The sequence below is a fragment of the Cynocephalus volans genome, chromosome 3 (assembly GCF_027409185.1).
Source record: "Cynocephalus volans isolate mCynVol1 chromosome 3, mCynVol1.pri, whole genome shotgun sequence".
In the NCBI taxonomy this organism is placed as follows: Eukaryota; Metazoa; Chordata; class Mammalia; order Dermoptera; family Cynocephalidae; genus Cynocephalus; species Cynocephalus volans.
This window is the reverse complement of record NC_084462.1, coordinates 10,353,448-10,370,946: the sequence shown is the minus strand read 5'-3', so window position 1 is coordinate 10,370,946 and position 17,499 is coordinate 10,353,448. Positions and strand designations below refer to the sequence as shown.

The following is a 17,499-nucleotide window of genomic DNA, read 5'->3' as shown; positions in this document are numbered from 1 at the left end:
TTCACCCTGACGTCTGGCTTGGATTCAAAAGGGTCTGCTGCTTCTGGACAGCAGAAACTAGCCTGGACTGGAAGTTCCACCCCACCTGCATTCACCAGCTTGTTTGGCTCGGGGCTTGGGAACTCATGTCTCTCAGGTCACTCACAGAAATGGATGGCCTGCACCAGAAGTCCCACCCTGCCTGCTTCTCTGACTCAGGGCTTAGGATCCCGGAGCCTCTCAGGCCACTCACAGAGACGGGAAGGCCTGGGCCGAAATTCACACCCCATCAGCCTTCACCAGCTCATCTGGCTCAGGGCTTGGGAACACGTGCCTCTCAGATCACTCATGGAGATGGGACAGCCTGCACCAGAAGTCCTGCCTCAGCCCCGTCTGCTTTCTCTGGCTGGCAAGCTCAGGGCATGTGAGCCCAAAAGCTCTAAAGTCTCTCTCTGAAATGGGGAGCAACCTGAACTGGGGTCCCACGGTGGGGGGCTCCTGTCTGTTCCAGCACAGATTTCGGGTTTTCTGTCGCTGCTCCTCAAAAGCTGCAAATTGGTCGCTCTGTGGGAGAGAGCGACACCAGGAACCAATTACTCCACCATCTTGACTCCTCCCCGATATCACTTAACATTTTGGTTTTTTATGCTTGAATCTTTATAAAAGTAAAAGGGTAATAATATGAAGAATGTCACTAGAGATTTAAGGAGAAATGTGCAACAATTGATAAAGTTTGGATGTGTTGTCCCCCCAAAACTCATGTGGAAATCTGATCCCCAATGTGGCAGTGTTGGGAGCAATTTGAGTCATGAGGGCAGATTCCTCATGAGTGGATTAATGTTCTCCCTGGGGTGTGGAGGTAGTGAGTTCTTGCTCTATTAGTACCCAGGAGAGCTGGTTGTTTAAAAGACCCTGGCACCTCCCCTTTCTCTCTTGCTTCCTCTCACCATGTGATCTGCTTGTACCCACCAGCTGCCTGCCACTTTTCGCTATGAGTATAAGCAGCCTGAGTCCCGTACCAGATGCAGCTGTCCCAGAATCGTAAGCCAAATAAACCTCTGTTCTTTATAAACTACCCAGTCTCGGGTATTCTGTTATAGCAACACAAAACAGACTAATACAACTATTTTCAACAAATTTGCAAAATATTATAATATACACCACTTGCTCAGGATTCTGCAAAATGGCAGGAAGTATAAAAACAAGCAAGGGATATTCAGAGTGAATAGAGTAGCCATTAAAGTCTATATTGTGCAATTAAGTATTTAAATACTTTCAAAACATGACAAATGCTTATTTCATTGAAAAAAGTTTAAATTAGATGTCTGGTCTCAAATTAGAAGATTGGAAAGTAAAACTCACTAAAAATGAATACTGTTGGCTCATCAAGAACTTTTGCTTTTTCCTGCCAGGTGTCACACTCTAATAACTTTCTTTTTTAATTCTTCAGTGTGTATTTCCTAAGAACAAAAACATTGGCTTTCATAATCATAGTATAATTATGGAAATCAGGAATTTTAACATTGATTCAAAACTATGATATACAGACTATATTCTGATTTTTCTAATGTTATTTTTAGAATATTTTTGGTACAGATTCCAATTCAAGATTACACATTACGTTTAATTTTATGCCTGTTTAGTTTTTAAATTAATTTTATTTATCATACATTTTATGGGGTAGTTTGTTTCAATATATGCATATATTCTATAATGATCCAATCGGAATAGTTAGCATATCTATCACCTAAATACTTATAATTTCTCTGTGGTTATAACATTCAAAATCCTCTTTTCTGGATATCTTGAAATGTACAATACAATATTATTAGCTATTGCCACCCTAGAGCACCAGAACCTACTCCTATCTAACCTTGTACCGACCTCTCCCCACCTCTCCTTCCCCTTCCAGCTTCTGGTAACCTCCATTTTACTCTCTATTTCTTATTTTGCTTTTTAATTGATCCATAATAATTGCATATAATTCTAGAGTACAACGAGATATTTGGGTACATTTATACACTGTGCAATGATCAAATCTGGGTATTTAGCATATCTATCACCTCAAACATTTGGTACTCTTTGTGTTGGGAACATTTAAAATCCTCTCTTCTGGCTACTTGAAGTTATACAATAATTTGATTTGACTGTAGCCTCCCTAGATCTTTTTCTTATATGTATAATTCTGTATCCATTAACCACTCTTTCCCCATCCCCCTTCCTCTCTCCCCTTACCAATCTCTAGTAACCACTCTTCTACTCTCTACTTCTGTGAGATCAATTTTTTTTTAGCTTCCACATATAAGTGAGAACGTACAGTATTTCTTTCTGTGTCTGGCTTATTTCATTCAACATAACCTTCAAGCTCATCCATGTTGTTGTGAATAACAGGATTCCATTCTTTTTATGGCTGAATAGTACTACGTTGTGTTTATATACCACATTTTCTTTATCCAATTGTCTGATGGATGTTTAGGTTGGTTTCAAATCTTGGCTATTGTGAGCAAAGTTGTGATAAACATGAGTGTCCATTCGACATGTTGATTTCCTTTCCTTTGGATAAATACTTAGTAGTGGGATTGCCAGGTTGTTAGAGAGAACTTCCATCCTATATTTCATAACAGCTGCACTAACTTAAATTCTTACCAACAATGTGTAAGAGTTTTTGTTCTCTACATCCTCACCAGCATTTGTTATTTTATGTCTTTTTGATAATAGCTATTCTAACTGGGATGAGATGATATTTCATTGTGATTTAGATTTGCATTTCTCTGACTAGTGGTGAGCATTTGTTCAAACACCTGTTAGCCATTATTATGTCTTCTTTTGGAAAATGTCTGTTCAGGTCATTTGCCCATTTTTAAAATTTTTTTGTTTTTTTTACCATTGGGTTGTTTGAGTTCCTTTATATTCTGGATATTAATCCCTTGTCAGATGTATAGTTTGCAAATATTTTGCCCCATCTTACAGGTTGTCTCTTTGCTCTGTTGGTTATTTCCTTTGCTGTGCAGAAGCTTTATTTTTAGTTGAAACATAATTGATTATACTTATCTGAGGGGTACAGCATTAAATATCAATGCCTGTGTGCAATATGTGAAGCTCAAATCAGGATAATTAGTATATTCAACATTATGCAATGTAATCATTTTTTGTGACTCTTACTTTTTCTTCACCTGTGCTTTTGAGGTCTTATTCACAGAATCTTCGCCCTGTCCTATGTCTTGAAGCATTTCCCCTATGCTTTTTTCTAGAGGTTTTATAGTTTCAGTTCTTGCATTTAAGTCTTTAATCCATTTTGAATTGATTTTGGTAAATGGTGAGAAATAGGGGTCTAGTTTCATTCTTCTGCTTATGGATCTCCAGTTGTCTCAGCACTATTTGTTGAAGAGACTGTCCTTTCCCCAACATGTGTTCTTGGCTCCCTTGTCAAAGATCAGTTGGCTGTAGGTACATGGATTTGTTTCTGGATTCTCTATTATGTGCCATTGGTCTATGTGTCTGTTTTTCTGTCAGTACCATGCTGTTTTGATTGCTATAGTTTTGTAGCATAATTTGAAGTCAGTGAATGAGATGCTCCCTACCTTGTGTTTTGTTTTGTTTGCTCAGGATTTCTTTGGCTATTCAGGGTCTTCTGTTGTTCCATATAAATTAAGTTGTCTTTTCTATTTCTGTGAACTGTGTCACTGGTAGTTTGGGAATTGCATAGAATCTGTAGATTGCTTTGGGTAGTATGGTCATTTTGGTGATATTGATTCTTCCAATAGATGAGCATGGGATGTCTTTCTATTTTTGTGTCTTTTTAAATTTCTTTAATCAGTATTTTAGTTTTCCTTGTAGAGATCTTTTCACCTCTTTGGTTAAATTTATTCCTAGGTATTTAATTTTCATGTTGTTACTATAAAAGGGATAGCTTTCTTAACTTCTCTTTCTGGATGTTCGTTGTTGGTGTATATAAATACTAATCATTTTCATATGTGGATTTTGTATTCTGCAACTTTACCAATTTATTTATCAGGTTTAGGAGCTTTTTGGTGGAATCTTTAGATTTCTCTCTATACAAAATCATGTAATCTACAAATGGAAAATTTGACTGTCTCTTTTCTAATTTGGATGCCCTTTATTTCTTTCTCTTGCATAATTGTTCTAGCTAGGACTTACAGTGATATGTTGAATAAAAGTGGTGAGAATGGGCATCTTGTCTTGTTCCAGTTTTTAGGGGAATAGTTTTCAGCTTTTCCCTGTTCAGTATGCTAGCTGTGGGGTTGTCATATGTAACCTTGATTATATTGATACATTCCTTCCAAACCTAATTTGTTGATTTTTGATCATGAATGGATGTTGAATTTTCAAAATGCTTTTTCTGCATCTATTGAGACAATTATATTTCTTTTTCTTTCATTCTGTTGATGTGATATAACACATTTATTGATTTGCATATTTTGAGCCATTCTCGCATCCCTGGGATAAATCCTACTTGGTCATGATGTATAATCTTTTAGATCTGCTGTTGGAATTGGTCTGTCAGATACAAAACCTTTAATAAAATACTATGTTCATCAAGATTATTGGCCTGTAGTTTTCTTTTTATTGTTGTATCCCTGCCTGGTTTTGATGTCAGGGTAATGCTGGCCTCATAGTATGAGTTTGGAAGAAGTCTGTCCACTTCAGTTTTTCATAGTACTGCAAGAATTATTGGTATTCTTCTTTAAATGTTTAATAGAAATCAGCAGTAAAGTCATCTGGTCCTTTGCTTTTTGGGGGGAGTTTATTACTGATTCAATCTGGTTACTTGATACTGGTCTGTTCATGTCTCTTTCTCTTCTTGATTTAGTCTTGGCAGATCATATGTGTTCAGGAACTTATCCATTTTGTCTAAGCTTTCAAATTTATTGGTGTATACTTCATAAAAATCTCTAATGATCCTTTAAATTTCAGTCATATCAGTTGTAATTTCTTCTTCTGCATTTCCAATTTAATTTGGGTCATTTATATTTTTCCTTAGTTTAGCTAATGATTTGTCAATTTTTTTTTTCTCTTCAAAAAAAGCCAACTTTTCCTTTGATCTTTTGTATTGGGTTTTTAGTCTGAATTTCATTTATTTATGCTCTAATTTTATTATTTCTGTTCTACTTATTCTGGGATTGCTTTATTCTTTTCTAGTTCCTTGAGATGCATCATTAGTCATACATTTGAAATGTTTCTCTTTTTTTGATGTAGGTATTTATTGCTATAAACTTCTTCATACTGCCTTGGCTGTATTCCATAGGTTATAGCATGTTGTGTTTCTGTCTTCAATTTGTTCAAGTAATGTTTTGATTTTTTCTTAATCTCTTCTTTGACCCATTGGTCATTCAAGAGCATGTTGTTTAATTTTCATATATTTGTGTATATTCAAAAGCTTATCTTGTTACTGATTTCTAGTTTTATTCCATTATGGTAAAAAAATACTTTATGATTTTGACTTTTATAAACTTGTTGAGACTTGTTTTGTGGCCTAACACATGGTCAGTCATAGAGAATGTTTTATGTGCTAATGAAAAGAACGTGTATTCTGTAACCATTTTATGAAATGCTCTGTAAATGTCTATTAGGTCCAATCCTATCTATGATGCCACTTAAATCCAATGTTTTCTTTTGATTTCCTGGCCTGATCTGTCCAAGGCTGAGACTGATGTGTTTATTTCTCCAAATATTATTATGTTGGTGTCTATTTCTCCCTTTATATCTGATAATATTTGCTTTATATATTTGGGGGCTCCATTGTTGGGTACATATATATTTATAATTGTTACATCCTCTTACTGTATTAATTATTACACCCTTTATCATTATGATTTCCTTCTTTGTGTCTTAGTACAGATTTTGGTTTAAAGTATGTTTTATCTGATATAAGTACAGCTACTCCTGCTCATCTTTGTTTTCCATTTGCATAGCATATCTTTTTCCATCTTTTCAATTTCAGTCTATGTGTGTCTTTGTAGGTAAGGTGTGTTTCTTGTAGGCAGCATATGGATGGGTCATGCATTTTTATCCATTCAGCTAGTCTATGTATTTTAATTGGGGCATTTAATCCATTTACAACAAGGTTATTGATGTGTAAGGTCTTCTGTCATTTTGTTGGTGGTTTTCTGATTGTGTGTCACTTCTTTCTTCCTTTATTCTCATTGTTTTCTTGTTTTGTGATTGTCTTGATACAGTTTGATTCCTTTCTAATTTTTCTATTCTACAAGTAAGTTTTACATATTCAGCTAAGGCTGAGCCCGTGGTGCACTCGGGAGAGTGCGGCGCGGGGAGCGCAGCGATGCTCCCGCCGCGGGTTCTGATCCTATATAGGAATGGCCGGTGCACTCACTGGCTGAGTGCCGGTCACGAAAAAGCCAAAAAAAAAAAAAAATTACATATTCAGCTATTTTTATATAGTGGTGGTGGTTCTCTCTCTTCTAGATGTAAGACTCCCAAAATCATGTTTTGTAAGGCCAGTTTGGTGATGATAAATTCTCTTAATTTTGCTTGTCTGAAAGACTTTTTCTCCTTTGCTTATGAATGATAGATTTGCTGGGTGTAATATTCTTGGTTGGCATATTTTTCTTTCAGTATTTTGAATATATCATCTCATTCTCTCCTGACCTATAGGGTTTTTGCTGAGAAGTCTGTTAGTGTACAAGTGACTTAACATTTTTCTCTTGCTGTTTTTAGAATTCTTTGTCTTTAATGTTGGCTAGTATGGTGACAGTGTCTCTTGGAGAGGAACTTTTGGGGTTGAATCTATTTGTGGACCTTTGGGCTTCCTGCATTTGGATGTTTGTATCTTTCCCAAGACTAGAGAATTTTTCAGCTATTTTGTTAAATAGATTTTCAATATCTTTTGTTTTCTTCTCCTTCTGTAATGCCCATAATTTGAATATTTGTTAGCTTAATAATATTCCATAAATCTCAAAGGCTTTGTTCATTCTTTTTTTTTTGTCTACCAGTGTTATTTTAAAGTTTCTATCTTCATGATCAGAAATTTTTTTTCTTTTATTTCTCATTTACTTTATTCTGCTTGATCTAGTCTGAGATTCTCAGATTTTTTTCCCATTCAATGTATTCTTCAATTACATAATTTCTGCTTGTTTAAGTGATATCTATTTGTTGAATTTGTCTTTCAGATCATAAACTGTTTCTCATTTTGTTGAGTTTCCTGCATTCTCTTATATCTCAGTGAGTTTCCTTAAGATAATTAATTTGAATTCCTTTGTTAGCAAGCTGACAGTTTCTGATTTATTGGCATAAGTTACTGGAGCATTATTGTGTTTCTCTGGTATCATGTTACCCTGTTTTCTCACATTTCTTGTTTTCCCTGCACTGATATCTGTGAATCTCATGGAACAATCACCTCTTTGAGTTTTGTAAAATGGCTTGCATAGGGAATAACTTTCACTTGCAAATGCATCCTAGCATGTGAATTGGGTAGAGTACAGTGGCTTTGTTTTGGATTGATGCTGTAGTGTACTCAGTTTCTTCAGCTGTAATCCACTTCTACTATGTCTGCAAGTGAGTCAGTAGTCTGCTTGGAAGGTTTGTAGTGGCAGTTGCATAGCTTTGTAGGAAGAGATTGCTGGGCTGTTATACAGGCTAGTGTGCATGTGTGTACCCTGTGTTAGCTGGCTCACTGGGGATGGGGTTGCTGGATTGATTCTCAAGCTGGGGATGTGGCATGTGGTGTGTCAGGGTCCCAGGACTAGGTCACCAGGGGCAGGGTCACTGTACTGCTTCTCTGACTAGGGTTGGCCCACCAGTGGCACATCAGCCAGTCTGTTTCTCACTCACATGCATGTGCATGCAATGGCTTACAGACTCAGGGGTAGGTCCTTCAGGGGCATGACAGCTAAGTTGTTCGTTTCTCTGAGCCATGGTCATAGGTGCACTTTGGCTTTGCTATCTGGGTGTAGGTCTGCTGGTGTCCTATTCACTGTGTCACTTGTTGGGGAAAAGGAGGGAGACTGTTCTTCCGGTGGTGGTTCAGAAGTGGATCTGCAAAGGACAGGGCTGCTGAGCTACTTCTCGGAGAGTGGGTAAGGCTGTGAGGTGGGGCTATAGAGAGGGGAACTGACCAGACCCTTCTTGGAAGGTAGGTGAGGTCAGGAAGTGAGCCCAGCAAAAGGGTCCTGACCAGCTGCCTCTCGGGTGGTGTGTTGAGGCCTCGAAGTGGTATGCAAAGTTGTGGCCCTGCCAGCTGCTTCTTGGGCATTAGGCAAGGCATCAACGTAGGTCTGCCAACAAGGGAGCTGTTCTGCCACTTCTTGGGCAGTGGGTGAGGTAGAGAAGTGAGCCTACCAAGAGGTAACCCAGCCATCCACTTCTCAGGCAGTAGGCAAGGCCTCAACATGAGGCTGCAGAAAGAGGCCCTGACAGCAGCTTCTTGAGTAATGGGAAAGGTCAGGAAGTGGGCCTGATGAGAAAAAGTCAGACCAGCTACTTCTAGGGTGATGGGGCAAGGCTGCTAGGCAGGCCTGCAGAAAGGGGGCCCAGCCAGCTGCTTATCAGACAGTGGATGAGGTCTCAAAGCAGGGCTACAGAAAGAGAGCTATCCAAGCTCTTCTTGGGTGGTAGGCAAGGTCAGGAAGCCAGCCTGCTGAAAGGGGGCCCAACCAGCCACCTCTCAGGTGGTAGATGAGGATTCTAGTTGCAACTGTTGAGGATAAAACCACTTCTCCAGGGGGGCATGAATTCACTTTATTTCCACTGGCCCATGGGTGTACTCATTAGGATAGGGAACTATGAACTATTTTATTGGTTTGAGGGCTCAGGTGCACAGAACTCAACCAGCTGGCAAGAATCAGGATAGGGGGAAGAAGGAAGGTGGTCCGCCTGAGGAGGGTCTGCCTGTCTGATCTGATCTCTGGATGGAGTCATGTGGGTGTGTCAGTTCAGCTGGCCTGGGGTTGGCTCCTCAGACTGCAGGACCAGAGCCACAGCTTCTGTGGCTCAGGCTTCAAGCCACTGGGACCAGGACCTTGTAGCCTCGTGTGAGTACACTTGGATGATGGTGAGGATTATGGCTGGGGAAAGGTTGTGCCCTTTGGCCCCAGGGCAGGGTGCACTCCGCAGTGGCTCTAGTTTCAAGATGGTGCTATCCTGCATTGACTTGGGTCACGAGGGTAGGGGGTAGGGAATGCATTGTATGTGCTCCTGTGCTGGAGCAATGCAGGGCATGTGTTCTAGGCAGTTCCCCACCACTTGCCAGGGCAAGTGGAATCCTCCTGCAATAGACGATGGGGGTTTGTGTGGGCCCACTGCCTACCCTTTTCCTGAAATGGAAAATCCCTCCTGTGCCAGTCCCAGTGGCAGAGATGTGGTGGCCGATGCCAAGTGCCTGCCTCTCCTCTTCATGCTGCCATTCTGGGCTTTTGTGGTCCACAGGGATTTTGCCAGTCTCTTGCTGCATTCCTGTACTCTCCTACAGAGGCTCCCATCAATATCTAGCTGTTAGTTGTTCTGGTACTTTTCCGTAGGAGGCATGAGTCCCAGTGCTGTAGACTGGGTGCCCCCTGCAACCACATTGAAGCTTAATTCCCACTGTTAACTGTTGAGGGTGGGAAATCCTATTACGGTAATTGAAAGGAGGGGCCTTGAAGAGGTGATTATATTGTAGGACCATGCCATAGTGAATGGATTAATAATGGTGGTCAGTGGCGTGGTTCTGAGGGCTTTAAAAGAAGAGCACTTGAGAGGTTAGGCCCTCTTTGCTCTGCTATTTTCTGCTACATGAGACTCCTGGCTCAGTAGCCACCACCAAGGCCTTCATCAAATGTGTTCCTGGACTTTGGAGTTCCCAGCCTCAGAAACCATAAGCAATAAATTTTGTTTTCTTGTAAATTACTCAGTTCTGTGTATAAGCAACAGAAATGAACTGATACACTTGGGCACCTCTGGTCTGCCATCTTGCTCCACTTCTCACACTCATCTTTCTGAGGAAGCCAGGCAGATAATGTTAGTGACGGACTAGGCTGCATGGTGGTTATGGTGAGTGGGACAGTGCCTGTCCCATCCAAGGTAGAAGTTGGGATTTCCTTCTACCTCTCTCTGCCATGTGATCTTCTGGGTCAGGGTACCAGGTGCTTGGCTTTCCTTTGATAGCTAGAAGTATGGAATTGAAAAGTTGACTGCTAATTTTTAGAAAAACATTGAAGTTGATTTCAGCTAAGCAGACTACCAACAAGGGTCATATTCCATCATTAGCTACTAGGCTGTGACTTGCATTTTATGTTTCCTATTATTTTCTTAATCTCTAACACTGAGTAGGCAAAAAGTAATAATCACAAATTTTAAAATATTCCCTTGAAATTCTCCTCTAATTTGTTTTTCCCAGTTTTGTCAAGGTATAATCGACAAACTCTGTGTAAATTTAAGGTGAACAACACGACATTTTGATACATGTATATGCTGTAAAATGATTACAAGCTAATAAACAACCATAACCTCACATAGTTATCATTTTGTGTTTGTGTGTGTGTTGAACGCTTAAGATGAACTAGCAAATTTCAAGTATGCAATACAGTATGATTAAATAATTTTAAAACGATTATTTGATACACATATACATAGTGAAATGGTTCCTATAGCCAAGCAAACTAACATATTCATCATCTCATATAGTTACTCCTTTTCACATATGTGTGGCAAGAGTACCTAAAAAATCTTTTAGCAAAATTTTAAATATATATAATAAAAACAAATTATTTTGCATAGGATGCTATCCAGGATGTTTCATTAAGCCAGAAGTACACTCTGCAAAGCTTGGGTGATTTCTGTCCAAGGTCATCCAGCCGTTGGTGACCTGACTTGGAACTGGAATCCAACATTCTCTTTTGGGGCCACTGTATTCCACATTCTTTTCTTCTGCAGCTGCTACAAGTTAATTCCTTTATTTTCTCAAGTGAAAGAAGAATGCAAAAAATGACTTAAAATTTTTTGCATGTGGTGTCATGAGATTACTATACAGAGCTTAAATGAGCTGACAAATCAACTGTGTGTCTTTGCAGGTTAATGCGCTGCTGTCTCAACTCTGTCTCCTGTGACTACATATCCCAAGCCCTTTTGTGCAACAAATCCCTGTCTCTCCTCGATCTGGGGTCGAATTTCCTGGAAGATAAGGGGGTGGCATCTCTATGTGCAGGACTGAAGCACCCAAACTGCAACTTACAGGAGCTGTGGTAGGACTGGCTATGATTGGTTTGAATGGCAGGCGTTTTGTTTTGGTTTTTGAATACTGGGATTCTGAGAAGGAAATAGGAAGGTGGAAGTGCTGTTGTCTAAATGTCTGTAACTCCCTTAATTTATATATTTAATCTTAAGCCCCAAGGTGATGGTATTAGAAGGTGGGACTTTGGGGACATGATTAGGTTGTGAAGGTGGAGCCTCTAAGAATGGGATTAGTACCCGTTTAGAAGAGTTCCTAGAGACTTCCTTGTTTCTTCTACCTTGTGTGGACACAGTAGAAAGATGCTGTCTATGAAGTAGGAAGTAGGCCATCACCAGACACTGAATCTGCCATCTGCTAGCACCTTGGTTTTGGACTTCTCAGACTACAGAACCATGAAAAAGAAACTTCTGTTATTTATAAGCCACCCATTTCAGTCTATGGTATTTTTCATAGCAGCCCAAAAATAATAAGACAGGAAAAGAATAGTATCCACTTTAAAAAAAAAAAAAAAAAAAGCATAGGTCTTGACTAAAGGAGTTGTCAGGACAGAGGTAGTACAGTGTGCTGCTCTGGAGTTGGATCTCTGGCTTCAGAAGGGCCTGAAATAGAGTGCCAGGTGCCCTCGAGTGGCCGTGTGAACTTGCACAGGTGACTCATCTCTCCCCAGGTGTAATGTGAGGATAGCTAGTCCCTACCCTAAAGAGTTGAGATGGCCAGCTGGAATCATGTATATGAGGAACTATTAATGACTGGCTCATAATATGCACTCAGTAAATGATAGAGACATAGCATGAGAATCATTTCTTCCACTAGGAGCTGGAGACTCTTCTTAGGTGGATAAGTAAAACTGGAAAATAAGACATTCCAACATCATCATTCCCACAGCTTCTGTTTCATGGAGTGTTTTACATACACACATGTGCACATATGTGCTTATGAGGCTGCAAGAATGTATTTATGTATACATTATGGTTTCTAAACTGTGGCACTATTGACATTTTGGCTCAGACCATTCTTTGTCGTGGGGAGCAGTCCTGTGCTTTGTAAGGTTTTCAGCAGCATCCCTGATTTCTATCCAGTAGATGCCAGTAGCACCCTTTCTTCCAGTGTGGAAAACCAAAGATGTCTCTGAACACTGCCAAATGTCCCCTACAGGAAAAAAATCATGTCTGCTTGGGAGCCACTGACACACACACACACACACACACACACACACACACACACACACATATCAGACATATGCATATAGGTATATGTATGTGTGTACATATGCGTATATATACACACATCTGTCATCTATCATGTATTTGTAATCATGTATCTTTCATCTATTTAACATTTATTTAACATCTATCCAACTTCTATCACCTATCATCTATATATTGTGTTCTGTACCTATTCATCTATTATCCAACATAAATGTTTAACATCTATCTATATATATATATCTTTCTCACCTCTCTAACTTCGATATCACCTATCATCTGTGTATTTGTGTTCTCTCCCTGTTCTGTCATCTGTGTGTCATTTATCTACACACCTACATCTACCCATCCAACTACCTCTTTCCACATCTACATCTACCTTCTGCCCACTTCTATCTACATCTATCTTCTACTTATCCTCTGTCCTCTACCTACCTGCTAACATACAGAGAGAGAGATGGTAGTAAGTACCTTAGGGAATCATAAGATTGAAGGCTGGAGAGAAATTGAGAACAAGATGTTATCCAAAATATGGGAAGCCTCACTGAAAAACTAATATCGAGCAGAGATGAAGGCAGTGAGGGAGTAGGCCTGCTTATATTTTGAGCAGGAGCACTTCATCAGGGAGAGCAATAAGAGCAGAGACCCAAGGGAAAAGAACCAGGCAAGGCAGAATATTGTAGCGCGTCTAGGGTGTTGGGGTACAGCAGGGAAGGTGGAGGAGCTGAGAAGTCATTGCATCTTCATCATAAACATCATCGTTATCTCCAAAGTACTTGAGTATTTCTTGCTTTGTATGAATAAATGAAAATAAGCTAAGCCATTACCATTGGACCTCGTGAGCATATAAACATTTGTGTGTGTTTTTTCCCCAGGCTGACAGATTGTTCCCTCACTCCCATTTGCTGTAAGGACATTTCTGCTGTTCTTATTTGCAATGGGAAACTGAAGACTCTCAAACTTGGTAACAATCTCATACGAGATGTTGGTGTAAAACAGCTATGTGGTGCTTTGATGCACCCTAACTGTAAATTACAGTGTCTCGGGTGAGTATCTACTATCATTGTGAGAAAGGTCCCCTATTTCAAGAGTAGGAAAAGCTAGAGGATTAACAGGACTAAAGGAAAGCAGGTTTAAAAACAAGTCTGTCTGTAACAATCTGATAATTAAAATGCTGTTCCGTGAAACCAGGGTTCACTCAATCTTGGAACTATTTACATTTGGGACTGGATAGTTCTTTGCTGGGGACAAGGGGAAGGGTTTACTGTGCATCTTAAGATGTTCAGAAGCATCCATGAGTTGCAAATAGCACTCTTCAGGATAAATGTCACCAGACATTGCCACATGTCCCCCAGGGCACAATTGCCCTGGTTGAGAATCACTGGTCTAGACTAAAGTCTTCTGCTCAGATGCATGGGGCTGGCATGTAACCATGGTCTGCTTTATAGCTTGCCCAAAGCCAGGCATTTTTCCTCTGGTGGTCTTCTCTTTTTAGGCTGGAAATGTGTCAGCTCACCACTGCCTGTTCTCAAGACCTTGCCTTGACTCTCACCACCTGCAAAACACTGAGAAGCCTGAATCTCGACTGGATTGTCTTGGACCGTAATGGGGTGTTGGCGCTGTGTGAAGCTTTGCTCTACGCGGACTGCTCACTGCAGTTGCTTGGGTGAGTCCTGTTTCCCGTGGTGAGGGTCTTCAGAGTGAGGGTAGACTAACCTTGATGTGTTCAACCTCAGCACAATTGACACTGGCCTGGAGACCTCTTCATTGTGGGGAGCTGTTCTGTGTATTGTAGGATGTTGAGCAATATTCCTTGAGGCTATCCTCTCATTAAATGCCAGTATCACCTCCCTCCAGTTTTGACAGTCAAAATCAGATATTGTCAAATGTCCCCTAGGAGACACCATCGCCCTAGGTGAGACCCACTGCTCTAATACAAACACCATCTCCTGCTTACATTGCCCGTAAATGAGAAACCCAAGGTCAGAGTTGGGAAGTTCTTTGAAGGGCTGAACAGAGTCTTGATTCAAGTACCTTCACTAAAGTGCAGTGGTTATGTTCTGAATATTATATGTGTATTTAAAGTGGACCTATTCAACATCTGTAGGATGAATATTTAAATGCCTGCTAGATGACTTGCTGAAGACGTGGCCATAAACAAAGTGGTTTACATCCTTGCCCTTGTACCCTTTATTCTATACTGGGGGTGGGAGGAGTAATGTGTAAGAGATAATGAGTGAGATGTTGAGAAATTCTGGGGTTGCAGGCACAGAGCATCATGAGGCAGGAAAGGAATGCTCCAGTCATGGCATGACTGGCTGAAGAGGGAGAAGACTCACAGGGCTGAAATGAACAGAAGTTAAAGAGCAGGCACAGCTCTGAGCATGCTAAGTGCATTCATTCATATTCTCACAATAGCCCTTGAGGGGCACTCATGTGACCCTACCTTACATATGAGGACACCTGCTCAGAGGAGGGGTTCTGCCTGAAGGCACATGGCTAGGGAGTTCTTAGGGAGAACTTGAAAGTAAGCATGAAGGCTTCAGACACTCTGTTCTTGACCACTATGCTTGATCAGAAATAATCCCAAAGTGGCCTTTGAAGAGAATTCTAAGTGGAGTTCAAAGGAGCCATCTGAATATCTAGGGAAGATCCAGGTGAGGGAGCACAGCAAGTGCAGAGGCCCTGAGGTACAGCCAGGCTTTGTGCTCTCCAGGGCTGACGAGTCCTGAGCAGCGGTAGAGCAGAGTAAGAGATAAATGAGTCCAGGGGAAAAGAGGCCCAGCTCCTATAGGCACAGGTCAGATATTTAGTATTTGCATTATAAAATCATAACTTTTATCAGGTCTCCCTTTTATTCAACCACCATCCTCATAGCCAAAACATATCATCTACATGGTAACAAATATTCAGACCAGTCCTTACTAGATAACTTATTTATCAAAGTGTGTCTATGGCTGAGAGAGAACTTAACTATCTTCCCTACTTTGGGAAATTCAAAAGTAATATCACGCCTATTGCTACTGTGTCAAAATGTCTATGAATTTTTGTGACTTGCCAACACTTATCAACACCCTTTTATAATTAGACATGAAAAAGCACATGACTGTGCACACCAGGCAAGAAAGGAAGACACAGGGTGTAGGGAGAAGAAAGTATTGGGAATGCCACACATATTCTTTCAGAAAAACCTGTGTTCCTGTCTTACCAATTATTTGAGAACTTCTTATAGTTTCTATTTCCCTGATACCTGGCAAACTCCAGCATTTAGAAGTCATAAAGAGATACAGAAAATAATGTGTAAGATAAGAGGATCAGCTAATAAGAGAATAGGAGAAGCCAGGAGAAAGTTGTGTTTCAACAGCTAAGGAAAAAATATTTTGAGAAAAAAAGTGCAATTAACTATGTTCAATGCTGACCAGTTAAGTAAGATAGAATTCATAAAAATATTTGATAAGTTATTGGTGAACATAAAAATCAGCTTTATTAGTTATTCAGGAGACAATAGCACGGAAATAGGAATAGCAAAAATAAACAAGAACAGCCAAAGTATTTATGGGTGAAATTATGTGTAGCATTTGCTTTAAACTATCTCACAAAAGTGGGTGGGATATAAATGAAACAGGCTGAATACTGATAGCTATTGAAAATTGGTAATTATTGATGGGCACATTAATTCATTATACTAGTTCCTCCATATATTTCAGAAAAGTTCATAATACATTAAGTTTAAACACACACACACGTTACATATAAGGAATAAAGTGCCTGGGAAAATATCCAGTGAATGGAAATTGTCATTTTTATCTAACTTCAATCTTTTTCAACTTAAATCTTAACCTGCTAATATATGCTTTATATGGACTTTCACTGTACAGTATAAGTCAGAGGTTTCCTATTCTATAGACAAGATTTGTGCTTTCTTTCAAAATTCATTTCTCAGTCATTTCCAAGGAAGAAGGAAGGGGAAAAGTAGACATCAGGATGCACAGAGGCGAATAATCATGTGTACAGTAAATTTTTCTGTCTTTTTTTCTAGGCTGGACAAATCTGCATTTGGCCAGGAGGCACACATGCTGCTGGCATCTGTAGAAGAGAAAAATCCTAACCTAACCATTTTACATAAACCTTGGATTAAAGACGAGTACGCTACTAAGGGTATTCTTATCCGATGGGATATACCCTGAAGTAATCTTCTCCCAAAAGCTTTTTCTTGGCCACAATGGGAATGTCTTCTCCTGACACACCTTGTCCCATAACTGCACATCATGGCCATGGGAGCTGTGATTTATGATTGTGGAATGTGATTCAGTGTGTATGTGCTGTTGGTCTTTGCCTCGGTCCTCTATTCCTCTCTTTAGAATTCCTATCCTTCCTTGTAGTATTTAGAAGAACACATACTCTAAATGAATGCTAAACACTTTGGAAAGGATGGCTTTATTTTCTTAATGTCTTGGAGTGTATGAGCTTGAATTTGAAAGAACCATGATCCTCTGATACTTTTGATTTGGAAGTGATGCTAGGATGTGTCTATAGATTATATTGGCATCTCTAGATCTAACAGCCATCCGAACTTTCTATTTCTATTGTCCAGATTTAGATTTGATTCTTTTTTGAGTCTAATAAAAATGCATTTCTAAATCTCTACTTATTCTTTCAGTATGTAACTCCAATAGATTTTTTATTTAGTATTATCTTTTTCAATTGCATCTACACTGTTTAATAGTCTTTTTCAAATATAAGTTAAGCCTAACTGTTATAATTAAATATTCTCTGGTTCTTTGTCTCTACAATAAATTATGCATGCCTTATTTGCCTGACATAGAATTTTTATTATAATATTGTTGCTTTAAAATATAAAAGCGAGGTGACACAGAAGCTGGATTATATAAGATCAATTACATGGAAATATAATTTCAAATTTCTTTTAAAATGAGGAATTTTACTGCCTGGATTCTTCCGACACTTGGAAAACCTTGATCATCATTACTTAGATTTTAAGAAATTTAAATAATAGGCACAGTGGCTCAGATGCAGAAATCTGGGGGAGTGGGAAGATATGGGATTATTACTCATGTTGAAAAAGGAAGTGTTTCTAATGTCCATATTCAGGAAAATCCCCAATTGGTG

At 39.5% G+C, this 17,499-nt stretch overlaps 1 protein-coding gene across 1 annotated transcript in view; it reads left to right on the top strand.

Moving 5' to 3' along the window:
- The window catches only part of LOC134372404 (NACHT, LRR and PYD domains-containing protein 9-like), a 56,638-nt gene extending 40,082 nt beyond the window's left edge, over positions 1-16,556 (top strand). Inside the window, exons 6-9 of the mRNA XM_063089923.1 lie at positions 11,004-11,174; positions 13,245-13,415; positions 13,865-14,035; positions 16,409-16,556. Of these exons, the coding sequence (XP_062945993.1) occupies positions 11,004-11,174; positions 13,245-13,415; positions 13,865-14,035; positions 16,409-16,556 (661 nt within the window). The remainder of the gene's footprint in view (positions 1-11,003; positions 11,175-13,244; positions 13,416-13,864; positions 14,036-16,408) is intronic.
- Positions 16,557-17,499: the final 943 nt, after the last annotated feature.